At 43.3% G+C, this 15202-nt stretch overlaps 1 protein-coding gene across 3 annotated transcripts in view; it reads left to right on the top strand.

The window, feature by feature from the left end:
- CEP89 (centrosomal protein 89) overlaps positions 1–15202 on the top strand; it is a 100058-nt gene that overhangs the window by 24703 nt on the left and 60153 nt on the right. For 2 of the 3 annotated variants that reach the window (XM_066242721.1, XM_066242723.1), the window contains exons 6-9: positions 5622–5650; positions 6636–6678; positions 9101–9319; positions 11195–11340. In XM_066242721.1, the coding sequence (XP_066098818.1) occupies positions 5622–5650; positions 6636–6678; positions 9101–9319; positions 11195–11340 (437 nt within the window). The remainder of the gene's footprint in view (positions 1–5621; positions 5651–6635; positions 6679–9100; positions 9320–11194; positions 11341–15202) is intronic. The other variant, XM_066242722.1, reaches the window with a different exon arrangement.

Genomic DNA, 15202 nt, shown 5'->3' on the forward strand with positions numbered 1-15202 from the left:
GGTCCAAGCTGGTGAGCTTTTGCTCAAACCAAATGAGCCCACGCTCTAAGCTGGCGACCTCGGGGTCTCGAACTTGGGTCTTCAGCATCCCAATCTGACGCTCTATCCACTGCACCACCGCCTAGTCAGGCTCCCTTCCCTTTTTTTTTTTTTTAATTTTTTAAATTCATTTTAGAGAGGAGAGAGAGAGAGAAGTAGGGGAGGAGCAGGAACCATCAACTCCCATATGTGCCTTGACCAGGCAAGTCCAGGGTTTCAAACTGGCGACCTCAGCGTTTCCAGGTTGATGCTTTATCCACTGCGCCACCACAGGTCAGGCCTCCCTTCCCTTATTTAGTGAGAGGAGGGGAGATAGAAAGACAGACCGGGATCCACCCAGCAACGCCCATTTGGGGCTGATGCTCGAATCAATCGAGCTATCCTCAGCACCCAGTGCTGACACTCAAACCATTTGAGCCACTGGCTACTAGAAGGGAAGAGACAGAGAAGGGGGAGAGGGAGGAGAAGAGAAGCAGATGGTTGCTTCTCATGTGTGCCCTGACTGGGTATCAAACCTGGGACGTCTGCTTGCTGGGATGATGCTCTGTCCACTGAGCAATCTTGCCAGGGCCTGAGATCATTATTTTCTTTGGCAAAACCAGTGAATTGCCATTTAAAAACTTTTTATCATCATAATTTTCTTTTTTTCTTTATTTTTTTCTTTATATTGATTTGAGATAGAGAGAGATAGAGAGAGAGAGAGAGAGAAACACTGACATGTTGTTCCACATATCTGTGAATTCATTGGTTGATTCTTGTATGTGCCTTGCTTCATAATTTTCAAACATGTTCAATAGTAGAATAGCAAAATGAGCTTCCATGACCATCACCAGCCTTTTACAGCTGTCAGCATTTTGCTATTTTTTTATATAAATTTTTATTTTTCAATTACAGTTAATGTACAGTTTCAGATGTGTACAACCCAGTGATTAGATACTTACATAACTTACTAAGTGATCATCCCAATAATTCTAATACCTATTTGGCATCATACATAGTTATTACAATATTGTTAACTATATTACCTATGCTATACTTTTCAGCCCAGTGACTGTTTTGTAACTACCAATTTGTGTTTCTTATTCCCTTTACCTCTTTGATCCCACCCCTTCCCTCTTATCTCCTCCCACCTCCCCTCTGGCAACCCTTAAAACCTTCTCTATGAGTCTGTTTCTGCTTTGTTTGTTTATTTTGTTCTTTAGGTTCTGCGTATAAGTGAAATTATATGGTATTTGTCTTTCTCTGTCTGATTTATTTTACTCAGTACAAAACTCTCTAGGTCCATCCATGTTGTCTTTTTTTTTTTGTATTTTTCTGAAGCTGGAAACAGGGAGAGACAGTCAGACAGACTCCCGCATGCGCCCGACCGGGATCCACCCGGCATGCCCACCAGGGGTGACGCCCTGCCCACCAGGGGGGGATGCTCTGCCCCTCTGGGGCGTCGCTCTGCCGCAACCAGAGCCACTCTAGCGCCTGGGGCAGAGGCCAAAGAGCCATCCCCAGCGCCCGGCCATCTTTGCTCCAATGGAGCCTTGGCTGCGGGAGGGGAAGAGAGAGACAGAGAGGAAGGGGGGGGTGGAGAAGCAAATGGGCGCTTCTCCTATGTGCCCTGGCCGGGAATCAAACCCGGGTCCCCCGCATGCCAGGCTGACGCTCTACCGCTGAGCCAACCGGCCAGGGCCACATGTTGTCACAAATGGCAAAATTTCCTTCCTTTTTATGACTGAGTCATATTCCATTGTCTATAGGCACCACTTTTTTATTCATTTATCTGTTGATGGACACTCAGGTTGCTTCCATATCTTAGCTGTAGTATATAATGCTGCAGTGAACATAGTGGTGCTTAAGTCTTTTCAATGTAGTGTTTTGGGCTTCTTTGGATAAATATCCAGAAGTAGAATTGCTGGATCCTTGTCTCTTGTTAGAGCTTTTGTTTTATTGGGTTTTTTTTTAGTTTTTGGTTTTTTGTGTGTGTGACAGAGACAGTCAGAGAGAGGGACAGATAAGGACAGACAGGCAGGAAGGGAGAGAGATGAGAAGCATCAGTTCTTTGTTGTGGCTCCTTAGTTGCTCATTGATTGCTCCCTCATATGTGCCTTGATGGGAGGGGCACAGCAGAGCAAGTGACCTCTTGCTCAAGCCAGCAACCTTGAGCTTCAAGCCAGTGACCTTTGGGCTCTACCCAGCAACCGTGGAGTCATGTCCATGATCCCACGATCAAGCCAGCGACCCCATGGTCAAACTGGTGAGCCCACACTCAAGCCGGCGACCTTGGGATTTTGAACCTGAGTCCTCTGCATCCCAGCCTGATGCTCTATCCACTGTGCCGCTGCCTGGTCAGGCTTCTTTAACTTTTTCTTATCTGGGAAGCTCTCTATATGTCCTTAGATTCTATGTCTGACCAGGCGGTGGCTCAGTGGATAGAGCGTCAGACTGGGATGCGGAAGACCCAGGTTCGAGACCCCGAGGTCGCCAGCTTGAGCATGAGCTCATCTGGTTTGAGCAAAAATTCACCAGCTTGGACCCAAGGTCGCTGGTTCAAGCAAGGGGTTACTTGGCTGCTGAAGGCCCATGGTCAAGGCACATATGAGAAAGCAATCAATGAACAACTAAGGTGTCGCAATGCGCAACGAAAAACTAGTGATTGAGGCTTTTCATCTCTCCGTTTCTGTCTGTCTGTGCCTGTCTATCCCTCTCTCTGACTCTCTGTCTCTGTAAAAAAAAAAAAAAAAAAAAAGATTCTAAGTGATAGCTTTGCTAAGTAGAGTAATCTTGGTTGTAAGTCCTTGCTTTCCATCAGTTTGCATATTTTGTGCCTACAATCCCTTCTGGCCTGCAAAGTTTTGTTGAGAAATCAGTTGACAGTATATGGGAGCTCCATTGTAGGTAACTGCTCTTCTCTTGCTGCTTTTAAGATTCTCTCTTGGCCCTGGCCGGTTGGCTCAGCAGTAGAGCGTTGCCCTGGCGTGCGGGAGACCTGGGTTCGATTCCCGGCCAGGGCACATAGGAGAGGCGCCCATTTGCTTCTCCACCCCCTCCCCTCCTTCCTCTCTGTCTCTCTCTTCCCCTCCCGCAGCCAAGGCTCCATTGGAGCAAAGATGGTCCGGGCGCTGGGGATGGCTCCTTGGCCTCTGCCCCAGGCACTAGAGTGGCTCTGGTCTCCGCAGAGCGACGCCCCAGAGGGGCAGAGCATCGCCCCCTGGTGGGCAGAGCTTAACCCCTGGTGAGCGTGCCGGGTGGATCCCGGTCGGGCGCATGCGGGTGTCTAACTGTCTCTCCCTGTTTCCAGCTTCGGAAAAATACAAAAAAAAAAAAATTCTCTCTTTGTCTTTAACCTTTTCAATTTAATTATGATGTGTTTTAGCGTGGGCCTCTTTCGGTTCATCTTATTTAGGACTCTGTGCTTCCTGTACTTGTGTGTCTATTTCCCTCACCAAGTTAGGGAAGTTTTCTATTATTATTTTTTCAAATAAGTTTTTTATTCTTCGCTCTCTCTTTTCTCTTTATGTCACTTCCATGATATGAATATTGGTATGCTTGATACTGTCCCAGAGACCCCTTAAACTATCCTCACTTTTTTGGATTCCTTTTTTCTTTTTGCTGTTTTGATTGGGTGTTCTCTGCTACCTTATCTTCCAAATTGCTGAGTTAATCCTCTGCTTCATCAATCTACTATTGACTCCTTTTACTGTATTCTCCATTTCAGTTATTGTGCTCTTCATTTCTTACTGGTTCATTTTTATGTTTCTGTGTCTTTGTTGAACTTTATACTAAGGTGATCTATTCTTTTCCTAAGTGCGCTGAACATCCTTATAACTAGTGTTTTGAACTCTGTATCTGGTAGACTGCTTGTCTCCATTTGGTTTAGTTCTTTTTCTGGAATTTTGTCCTGTTTCCTTTGGGACATGTTTCTTTGTCTCCTCATTTGGCATCCTCCCTGTGTTTGTTTCTATGTATTAGGTAGAGCTGATATGTCTCCTGGGCTTTGTAGAGTGGCCTTACGCAGTAGGTGTCCTATAGGGCCCACTGGCACAGGCTCCCTAGTCACCCAAGATGGGTGCCTCCGGTGTGGGCTGTGTGCATCCTCTCGTTGTAATTGAGCCTCAACTGCTGTTGGCATGTCAGTGGGAGAGATTTACCCCCAAGCCAATCGGCTGTGAAGACTGGTCAAGACAACAGCAGAGGAGCTTTAGTGCAGGGACTGACCCCAGGAAGTAGGACTCGCTTCAGTGGGGCTCTGGTGCCAGGTGGCCAACCCCTTGAATGTGTCACTGGGGGAGGTAGGTAGTTGGTGCTCCGGTGTGGTCTGAAGTCGTCCACTGGGTGCACTGGCTTTGGAGCCTCCTGGGAAGGGCAGGCCAAAGTTAGCCTCAGGCCACCTGGCATGAGCTACAAAGTGATCTGTAGATGGTTGCCACTCAAGCTGTAGCTGGAACAAGCTGTGCCTGGAGGCTGGCTGCCACTAGTGCTGAGCTTGGGGCTGCTTAGCAAGAAAGGGTACACCGAGGCCAGATGCTGCTTGTTTGGGGTTTGTGAACTTTTGAAAGATGAGAGCAAAGTCGAAGTATGAGCTGAGATAGACTGTTTATATGGAAACACCACTGGAAGTAGCTTGGGTGAGTCTAAAAGTTGGGAGGGATGGAGTTTCCAGGAGTCACCACTGCAGGGTAATGAACAATGGTAGCCAGGTTGATGGAGATGCAGATAGGGCACCCACCTGCTGACTCTGTGGGGAGAGGGCCCATCAAAGGAACAGTCTCTTCTGCCAGTAATGTCTTCTGTCTGGAAGAAAACTGCCCTTCCAGCTCTCACCTCAAAGCCAGACAATTAATTCATTTCCCTATGTCTCTGGCACCTTTCGAGCTGCTGCCCCAGCACTGAAACTCAGAGCAAGTGAGTCGTCAGAAATAAGTAGTAAGTGCATGTGCAGCAGTTTTGTTTATATTGAATGTCAACTTTAATTGGAAAAATAAATTTTTTTTTTTTTTTTAGATTTTATTCATTCATTTTTAGAGAGAGAGAGAAAGGGAGAGAGAAGGGGGGAGGAGCAGGAAGCATCAACTCCCATAAGTGCCTTGACCAGGCAAGCCCAGGGTTTCGAACCGGCAACCTCAGCATTCCAGGTTGACGCTTTATCCACTGTGCCACCACAGGTCAGACAAAATAAAAATATTTTAACAACTATTCTGACCAAGTCGGATGCCACTTCCAGATGGGTAGGCCCAGCTCATTTGGGGAACAGCAGGTGGAATGTGCAGAGAGAGCACAGGGATGGGGGGTATGTTGGGAATGTGGGGAGAGCATGGGAAGGACTCAGTCACACTGAGAAATGTGGCCTTGGTTCTGCAATCCTGTGAGCCCCTCACGGTGCTCAGAAATGAGCGTGATAGACAGAGATGCGCAGTCCAGAGTGGGGCTCCTGGCCCCCCAGGCCCAGCTTGCCGTGTGACCTTGCAGAACCTGTTGCTGCTCCCTGCCGGTTTAGCTCATCTGCAGAAGGTGAGTTTCTGTGATTGTACTCTTCTGAGTTGTCAGACATCTTTATCAGTTTTTAATTTTTTTCTCTTTTTTTTTTTTATCAGATGGTAAACATTCTGTTCAGAATATAAAGGTAAGATTAGTTTTTTAAAAAAACTGATTTTCTCAATAGATTGAATTTTCACCATAATTTTTAAACAACTTTTTTGTTTCGTGGGGAAGAAACCTCCCTTAAAAGTTCTTTCTAGCCCTGGCCGGTTGGCTCAGCGGTAGAGCGTCAGCCTGGCGTACGGGGGACCCGGGTTCGATTCCCGGCCAAGGCACATAGGAGAAGCGCCCATTTGCTTCTCCACCCCCCCCTCCTTCCTCTCTGTCTCTCTCTTCCCCTCCCGCAGCCAAGGCTCCATTGGAGCAAAGATGGCCCGGGTGCTGGGGATGGCTCCTTGGCCTATGCCCCAGGCGCTAGAGTGGCTCTGGTCACGGCAGAGCGACACCCCGGAGAGGCAGAGCATCGCCCCCTGGTGGGCAGAGCTTCGCCCCTGGTGGGCGTGCCGGGTGGATCCCGGTCGGGCGCATGCGGGAGTCTGTCTGTCTCTCCCCGTTTCCAGCTTCAGAAAAATACAAAAAAAAAAAAAAAAAAAAAGTTCTTTCTGATTGAATGTTTCTTATTAAGTACTTAAAATACTTGAAGAAACTCATATTTTTCATAGTCTAAAAATTAAAGGAATATATATATTGAGAGGTTAGAAATCACATAATTTGTGTGTAATAGAAAAATAAACAAAAATTCAAAACTTTCCCTTCCCTCTAAGTTTCGTGTTGAAAAGCAAGGTCTTATTTTCTCAGCCCCTTGAAGACATGCTTCTCTGCAGTTTATGGGGTCTTATTGAATATTCCAAAGAGAAAAGGCCCAGTTGAAGTTCTCTTTGCGCACCTCTGCTCAGCACTGCAGCCTTATTGCGTGCTTTAGAATGTGAAGTGACGGCCTGTTGCTCCTGGAACTTACACACGAAGACACAATGACCGACTGAACTCACAGGCAAAAAGGCAGAAAGTTTGAACAGAAGATGCTAAGATTCTCAATTTATTAGACGTAACAGGATTTTTTTCTCCCCCAGGATGAAAAACCACCATTATGTAGAAAACCGCCACCCTCTCCAGGTATTTGCCTTTTGAATTTCATTATTGAAAATCTTACAGGTTATAGATGCTTGGAGGGTGGGTATATGCAAATAAGGGCTGTGCTTTGGTCTGGAGGCAGAGTCTGAAGTCCAAAGGTGTTCTCTGAGCTACTCTCCCTATAATTTGGGGCGCTGCAGTAGTTTTCAAAGTTAATTCTGCAATTTTTTCCTGTTATGCTTCACATCACTATCTGAAAACCACATTGGGTACCAGACTTTTAAGTCTGTCCTCCATATAGAACTGACTTGATTTTCGCCTATTCCATCTTACTTAGTGTTTTTGATGCTGTGTTGTGAGAGTTTGCTGGGGCACTAACTTCGGGCCCACAGGCTCATTTGTCATTGTATGGACCCTGCCACTCAGCCATCCTTTGAATAGATGTAATAATCAAAATGTTTGTTTTCAATGATTTCTATGAAGTATCGACAAGCATCTAAGATTATTAAATATGCTCATTCCAAAATCTTGTGGTTTTTGCACCAATGACTCTCTCCTCTGTCATTTGACTTTGGTGCTCTTGGCCCAGACACTTGATTGTTCCTGGAGGTGTGGCCCCCTTGGTCCTTGAGAGCCCTTCTTGGTCTGCCTGGGGACGCTGTATCTCTTTACTGCACACTGCTCAGGTGGGGAAACCAGCCAGGCTGCCAGTCGTGCATCCTGTCTCTGGTGACTGATGGGGACAGGCAGGCTCTGTGGCCAGCTAGGGTACTTGGGGGTCCCTCCTCCTCCTGGGCTTCTCTTTGGGCCTGCCCTCCCTCTTGGACCTCAGTGCCTGTGTGTACGGCCTGCCAACGGCACGCATCCCTGCTGTGGGCTGCCTGGCCCGGCCCAGAGGGTATGAGCCCCGTCTGCTGCTCTAACCAGGTACCTCATCAGTCCTTTCTAGGCTATTTTGGTCCACACTACCTGCCAGGGCAAGGCATCCCCACCTTTTGTAGTGAAGTCTCCTGACATAGTTTAGGCTGCAGCTTCTGTCTTCAACCTAATCTCAACTGTTTTCTTTCTGGGATTCCTCATGGTTCCCCTCTTGTTCTCAGTGTAGCTGTGGAGTTACTCATTTCTTAGCCTTTCCTTTAATCTTCTTAAAGACTGAGAATATGTGTATCAGTGGTCAGGGAAGCATATCTGGAGTCAACAGTCCCCTCCCTAACCCTTGCCTGTCCCCTGGGGTGTGTGCCGAATCTACTGTCTGGAGCCAGCAGCCCTCCCATCTTTGCCCACAGACAAAGCACTTCTGTTTACGCTTCTATTTGGAGGCGTGCCCTGGCCAAGGAGTCCATTGTGACTTTCAGCTTTTTGACCTCTCTGAGCATATCTCCCCATGGAACATCGCTTGTTTTTCTCCCATCTTTCTTGCTATTCTTTCTTAAGATCCTTTGTGATCTCTGGTTTGCTTCTCCCCCTGGTGCCTTCAGGTACTGCCCACATGCTGGTGGCTCCCGTCTCGCTCCAGCTGAGGCTGGCTTCAGAGCTTTGGGCCCGTGTCCTAAACTGAGCTTACCGTCCCTTGCTCTCCTTGTGTTCCTTGTCTGGCTAAGTGTCTTCCAAACCACAGATCTTAGTGCTCATCCTTGATTTGCCCCTCCCTCACTGCCCACACCCAGTCAGCTGCTGAGCCTGGTGGGATTTTAGCCCCAGACTCCTGCTCTCCCACACCCCTTCCTCCCTGTTCCCACCATAGCTCGCCGCAGGGCCCCTCTGGGCTGGGCCTGGTTCATTCACTCTCTTTACTGCTGACTGGAGGGATTCATCTGAGAGCAGAGCCTCTTCCTTTTCACATCTCTACCTAAGAGCCTTTCTGGCCTCCACTCTGCACAGTGGTATACAGCAGGGGTCCCCAAACTTTTTACACAGGGGGCCAGTTCACTGTCCCTCAGACCAATGGAGGCCGGACTATAAAAAAAACTATGAACAAATCCCTATGCACACTGCACATATCTTATTTTAAAGTAAAAAAACAAAACGGGAAAAATACAACATTTAAAATAAAGAACAAGTAAATTTAAATCAACAAACTGACCAGTATTTCAATGGGAACTATGCTCCTCTCACTGACCACCAATGAAAAAGGTGCCCCTTCTGGAAGTGCAGTGGGGGCCGGATAAATGGCCTCAGGGGGCCGCATGTGGCCCGTGGGCCGTAGATTGGGGACCCCTGGTGTACAGGGACCTCCCTCAGGTTCTGCCTCCCCGTTACCTCTCTCCTGTCACCCACTATACTCTCGTCAGACCGCTCAATCTCTCTTGAGGCCATTTTCTTTCCCAGGACCAAAGAGCATAGCTTGAAGTCCTTGTATGAAGTAATTGCTCACATGGTTTTTCCAATGAAGTCTCATGTAATTTTGATGTAAAATTATAAATGTCAGATAATATTTTAAAACGTTTTCCCTGTACCTTTTCAGATATAACTGGCAGGGCACATCAGCAATATATAAAAATAACGAAAGAAAAGTTTGAGGAATTAAGAGAAGAAAATTCACATCTGTATAATACAAACCAAGCCCTTACTCTTGAACTTAACATAGTAAAACAAACAATGAAAGAACTACAGTTAAAACTGAGGAGAATAATGAAAGAAAATGGAAAACTGAAAGAGGCTGAGAAAGCATCGGCTCAGGAAGGTGGGCTCAACTACACAGTTCTTTCATTAAAGAAGCAAATAGGACTTCATTCATTTTCTTATGTATTTTGAGAGTTAATATTTTAGGTTGTTATATATGTTGATGGTTATGTTGCTATTTTGTGTTATACTATTTTAGTTTTTTTCATTAATATACTTGTTGAAATTTGATTTTATCTGCTATATCATTATTGTTATGCTAAAAAATGATAATGTTTCTGCATTTGATGATTAGGAAAGTAACTTTACATATATTTCATATCAGTTTTTATCCCACTGAATAACATATAAAAATGCCTTATTCAGCCTGACCTATTGTGGCGCAGAGGATCAAGCATCAACCTGGAACGCTGAGGTTGCCAGTTCAAAACCCTGGGCTTGCCTGGTCAAGGCACATATGAGAGTTGATGCTTCCTGCTCCTCCCCCCTTCTCTCGCTCTCTATCTCTCTCTCCTCCAAAATGAATAAATAAATGAAAAAAATTTTTTTAAATAAAAAAAAAAAAATGCCTTATTCACCACATAGTTACCACTGATGAAGATTATATTTTTCTTTCTAATTTGATAAGCAAAAAAAGGAATCCCATTTTAATTTGTATTCCTTTAGTTATTAATAAGCTTGAATATTTTTTCTTTTTCTTTTATAATTTTTTTTTACTTGAGATACTTGGCTTTTTCTCATTGGTTTATAGGAGCTCTTTATATATTAAGGATGCTAGCCTTTGTCATGTATGTAATATTTGCTCAGTTTGTTGATAATTTAACTAAACCTATAGGATATTTTTCTTTTATGGCTTATGCCCTTGGTGTCAAGTCCTTTTTACCTCAAAGTTATATAAATATATTTTTTTCTTTTTTAGTGAGGGGGAGACAGACAGGGACAGATAGACAGGAAGGGAGAGAGATGAGAAGCATCAATGTATAGTTGCGGCACCTTAATTCATTGATTGCTTTCTCATATGAGCCTTGACCTAGGGGCTCCAACCAAGCCAGTAACCCTTTGCTCAAGCCAGGGTCCTTAGGCTCAAGCCAACGACCTTGGAAATCAAGCCAGCAACCTTTGGGCTCAAGCCAGTGACCATTGGGTCATGTCTGTGATCCTATGCTCAAACCGGTGACCCTGTGCTCAAGCTGGTGAGCCCGCGCTCAAGCTGGCAACCTCAGGGCTTTGAACCTGGGTCCTTAGCATGCCAGGCTGATGCTCTATCCACTGTGCCACCTTGTAGTCAGGCTAAGTTTTATTTTCCCTTAAGTAATTGTATATGTAAAAACAACTACAAACTTCCAAAGTATTGACTATTTAGTGTTAAAAGACTTAGTAACAGCCCTGGCCGGTTGGCTCAGTGGTAGAGCGTCGGCCTGGCGTGCAGAAGTCCTGGGTTCGATTCCCAGCCAGGGCACACAGGAGAAGCGCCCATCTGCTTCTCCACCCCTCCCCCCTCCTTCCTCTCTGTCTCTCTCTTCCCCTCCCGCAGCCGAGGCTCCATTGGAGCAAAGATGGCCCGGGTGCTGGGGATGGCTCCTTGGCCTCTGCCCCAGGTGCTAGAGAGGCTCTGGTCGCGGCAGAGCGATGCCCCGGAGGGGCAGAGCATCGCCCCCTGGTGGGCAGAGCGTCGCCCTCTGGTGGGCGTGCCGGGTGGATCCCGGTTGGGCGCATGCGAGAGTCTGTCTGACTGTCTCTCCCCGTTTCTAGCTTCGGAAAAATACAAAAAAAAAAGAAAAAAAAAAAGACTTAGTAACTTCTATTCATTTATACCTATCTAGTTGTCATTCACTGCCTCTGTGAGCCTAAAAGAAATAAAAGGGCAGATGGTTAATAATTTATAAAAATCTTAATTTGATACAAGTTCTTATAGTATAATATTAATTTTTTTCAGTAGTTGCTGCACCTGAATTACTTAACCTCAGAAAACAAGCTCAAGAACTGGTGGATGAAAATGATGGGTTGAAAGTGATTATCCATCGTTTGAATGTAGAACTGAGCAGATATCAGACAAAATTCAGGCATTTATCCAAGGAAGAGGTAATGTTTCCAATTGAGAAAATTAATTTTCAGCTTGTTTATAGCCTTTCCTATTGAATTGATTTCCAACCATGGAGGGTTTATATTTGTTACAATTTGGTATAAAAAGACACATACAAAGCACAGTATTTCTAGGGACCTTTTTATTTCTTTTTCCCTCCTACCTCCTCCCTTTTTTTACTTTCTTCTGCCTTCTTTTCCTCCTTTCTCATAACAAAGGCAATAAAGGCTCTTTGTAAAATAATTGGGACAATACAGAAGTTTATATAAAGTTAAAAAGTGAAAGTCCATATCAGCTGCTCTCTTCTCAGTCCTGTTCCTTTCATTTATAATTATTATTTGCCAGTGCACTAACTTTCAAAAGAAGGCAGACTGGTTTATACAGTCTCCCAAAAAGATAAACAAAATTAACCAACCTTTAGCTAGACTAAGGAAAAAGATGATTCAAGTAAATAAAATTAGAAATAAAAGAGGAGGCATTACAACTGATAACAGAAAAATACTAAGGATCCTAAGAAACTACTGTGAACAATTATACCCCAACAAATTAGATGACATAGAAAATATTGCTAATTTTTAGAAATCTACAATCTTCCAAGACTGAATCATAAAGAGATAGTCTGAACAGACCAATTACTAGTACGGAGATTGAACAAAGAAAAGTCCAGGACCAGATGGGTCCACTGGTGAATTCTGCCAAACATATAAAAAATCCTTCTTAAACTCTTCCAAAATATTGAAGCAGAAAAAATACTTCTAAACTCATTTTACAAAACCAGTAGTTACCTTGATACCAAAATCAGACAAGAACACCAAAAGGAAAGAAAATTACAGGCCAGTATCCCTGATGAACAGAGAGAAAAGTCCTCAAAAAAACATTAATAAACTGACTCCAGCACTACATTAGAAGGATTATACACCATGATGAAGTGTGGTTTATTTCTCAGGTGCAAAAATGGTTTAATATATGTTAGTCAGTAAATGTAATACACCACATTAAATGAATAAAAATCATGATCATTTCGATAGATGCATAAATAACATTTGACAAAATTCAATACCTTTTGGCCTGACCTGTGGTGGCGCAGTGGATAAAGTGTCGACCTGGAAATGCTGAGGTCACCGGTTTGAAACCCTGGGCTTGCCTGGTCAAGGCACATATGGGAGTTGATGCTTCCTGCTCCTCCCCCCTTCTCTCTCTCTGTCTCTCCTCTCTCTCTCTCTCTCTCTCTCTCTCTCTCTCTCCCTCTCCTCTCTAAAAATGAATTTAAAATAAATAAATAAATAAATAAAATTCAATACCTTTCATAGTAAGAACTCAAGAAATTGGATATAGAAGGAATGTATGTCAACATAAAGGCCATATATATGATAATAAGCTTGCAGCTAGTCTAGTACTCAGCAGTGAAAAGGTGAAAGCTTTTCCTCTAATAAGGTCAGGAATAAGACAAGGATGCCTATTCTCACGATTTTTATTCAACATAATAGTGGAAATCCTAGCCCGAGTAGTTAGGCAAGAAAAAGATATAAAAGACATGAAAATGGGAAAGGAAAATTGTTTCTGCTGATGACATGATGTTATATATAGAAAACTCTATAGATTCTACCAATAAACTGTTAGAACTAATGAATAAATTCAGTAAAGTTGCAGATACAAAATCAATATACAAAAATAAGTTGTGTTTCTATACACAACAACACTATTGGAAAGAGATATTAAGAAAACAATCCCACTTACAATCGCACCAAAAGGAATGAAATAATTAGGAATAAATTTAAGGAGGTGAAAGATCTACAATGAAAACTGTAAAACACTGATGAAAGAAGTTGAAGAAAAAAATATAAATGGAAAGATATAACACTGTTCATGATTGTAAGAACTAATAATGATAAAATGTCCGTACTATCCAAAGCAATCTACAGATTCAATGCAATCCCTGTCAAAATTCTAGTGCCATTTTTCACAGAAATAAATAAAACAATCCTAAAATTTGTATAGAGCCATGAAAGACCCAGAATAAACAAATCTTGAGAAATGAACAGAGCCCAAGGCATCTCACCTTCTGATTCCAAACTACATTGCAAAGCTGTAGTAATCAGAACAGTATGGAATTGGCATAAAAACAGACACATAGTTCAATAGAACAAAATAGAGGGCCCAGACATAAACCCATGCATATATGATTGGTTGATTTTCAGTAAAGGATCCAAGGATATACAACAAAGAGGATAGTTTCTTCAATAAAGTATGTTTGGAAAACTGGATATGCTCATGCAAAAGAATCTTGCCAAATACAAAAAATCAACTCAAAATAGATTAAAGACTTTAATTTAAGACCTGAAATAATAAAACTCTTTCACATTGATCTAGGCAATGATTTTTTGGAATTGACCAAAAGCAAAGGCAACAAAGCCAAAATAAACAAATGAGACTACATCAAAATAAAAATCTGTATGGCAAAGGTAACCATGAACAAAATGAAAAGTCAACCCATGGAATGAAAGAAAATATTGCAAACCACATCTTTTATTAGGGGTTAATGTCCAAAACATTCAAAGAACCCATATAACTCAATAGCACAAAAACAAATAAACCAATCTTTTAAATGGGCAAAGGATCTGAACAGACATTTTTCCAAAGAAGGCACATAAATGACCACCAGGTACATGTAAAGGTGCTCAACACTACTAATCAGCAGAGAAATGCAAACCAAAACCACAAAAAGCTATCACCTTGCACCCATTAGAATGTCTATTATCGCCTGACCAGGCGGTGGCGCAGTGGATAGAGCATTGGACTGGGATGAGGAGGACCCAGGTTCGAGACCCCGAGGTCACCGGCTTGAATGAGGGCTCATCTGGCTTGAGCAAAGCTCACCAGCTTGAGACCAAGGTCACTGGCTCGAGCAAGGGGTTACTCGGTCTGCTGAAGGCCCGCAGTCAGGGCACGTATAAGAGAGCAATCAATGAACAATTAAGGTGCTGCAATGCGCAACGAAAAACTGATGATTGATGCTTCTGATCTCTCTGTTTCTGTCTGTCTGTCCCTGTCTATCCCTCTCTCTGACTCTCTCTCTGTCTCTGTAAAAAAAAAAAAAAAAAAAAAAGAATGTCTATTATCAAAAAAGACAAGATGTAAGAAATGCTGGCCTGACTGTAAAGAAAAGGGAAACCTTGAACATTGTTGACAGGAATATAAATTAGCACAGTCACAATGGAAAACAGTGTGGAGGTTCCTCAGGAAATTAAAAATAGAACTACTATATGATTCAGCATTCCCATTCCTAGGTGTGTATCCAAAGGAAACAATATCACTATCTTGAAAACATGTCTGTACTCCCATATTTATTACAGCATTATTCACATTAGCTAAGGTGTGGAAACCTATGTTTCCACAGACAAAGAAAATGTGAGCTATATGTGATTTATGATATATATTTATATGAATGACTTGCATATGTATAATGGAATATCATTCAGCCTTTAAAAGGAAGACAGTTCTGCCTGACCTGTGGTGGCGCAGTGGATAAAGTGTCGACCTGGAATGCTGAGGTTGCCGGTTCAAAACCCTGGGCTTGCCTGGTCAAGGCACATATGGGAGTTGATGCTTCCTGCTCCTCCCCCCTCCTTTCTCTCTGTCTCTCTCTCTCCCTCTCTGTCTCCTCTCTAAAAATGAATAAATAAAGTAAAGTTAAAAAAAAAAAGATTTAAAAAATAAATAAATAAAATAAAAGGAAGACAGTCCTGCCATTTGCAACAACATAGGTGAACCCGGAGGGTATTACGCTAAGTGAAATCAGCCAGACAGTCACTGCATGGCATCACTTATATGTGGACTCAAAAAAAAAAAAAAAAAAAAAAA

Source organism: Saccopteryx bilineata, chromosome 9 (genome assembly GCF_036850765.1).
Source record: "Saccopteryx bilineata isolate mSacBil1 chromosome 9, mSacBil1_pri_phased_curated, whole genome shotgun sequence".
Classification (NCBI taxonomy): Eukaryota; Metazoa; Chordata; class Mammalia; order Chiroptera; family Emballonuridae; genus Saccopteryx; species Saccopteryx bilineata.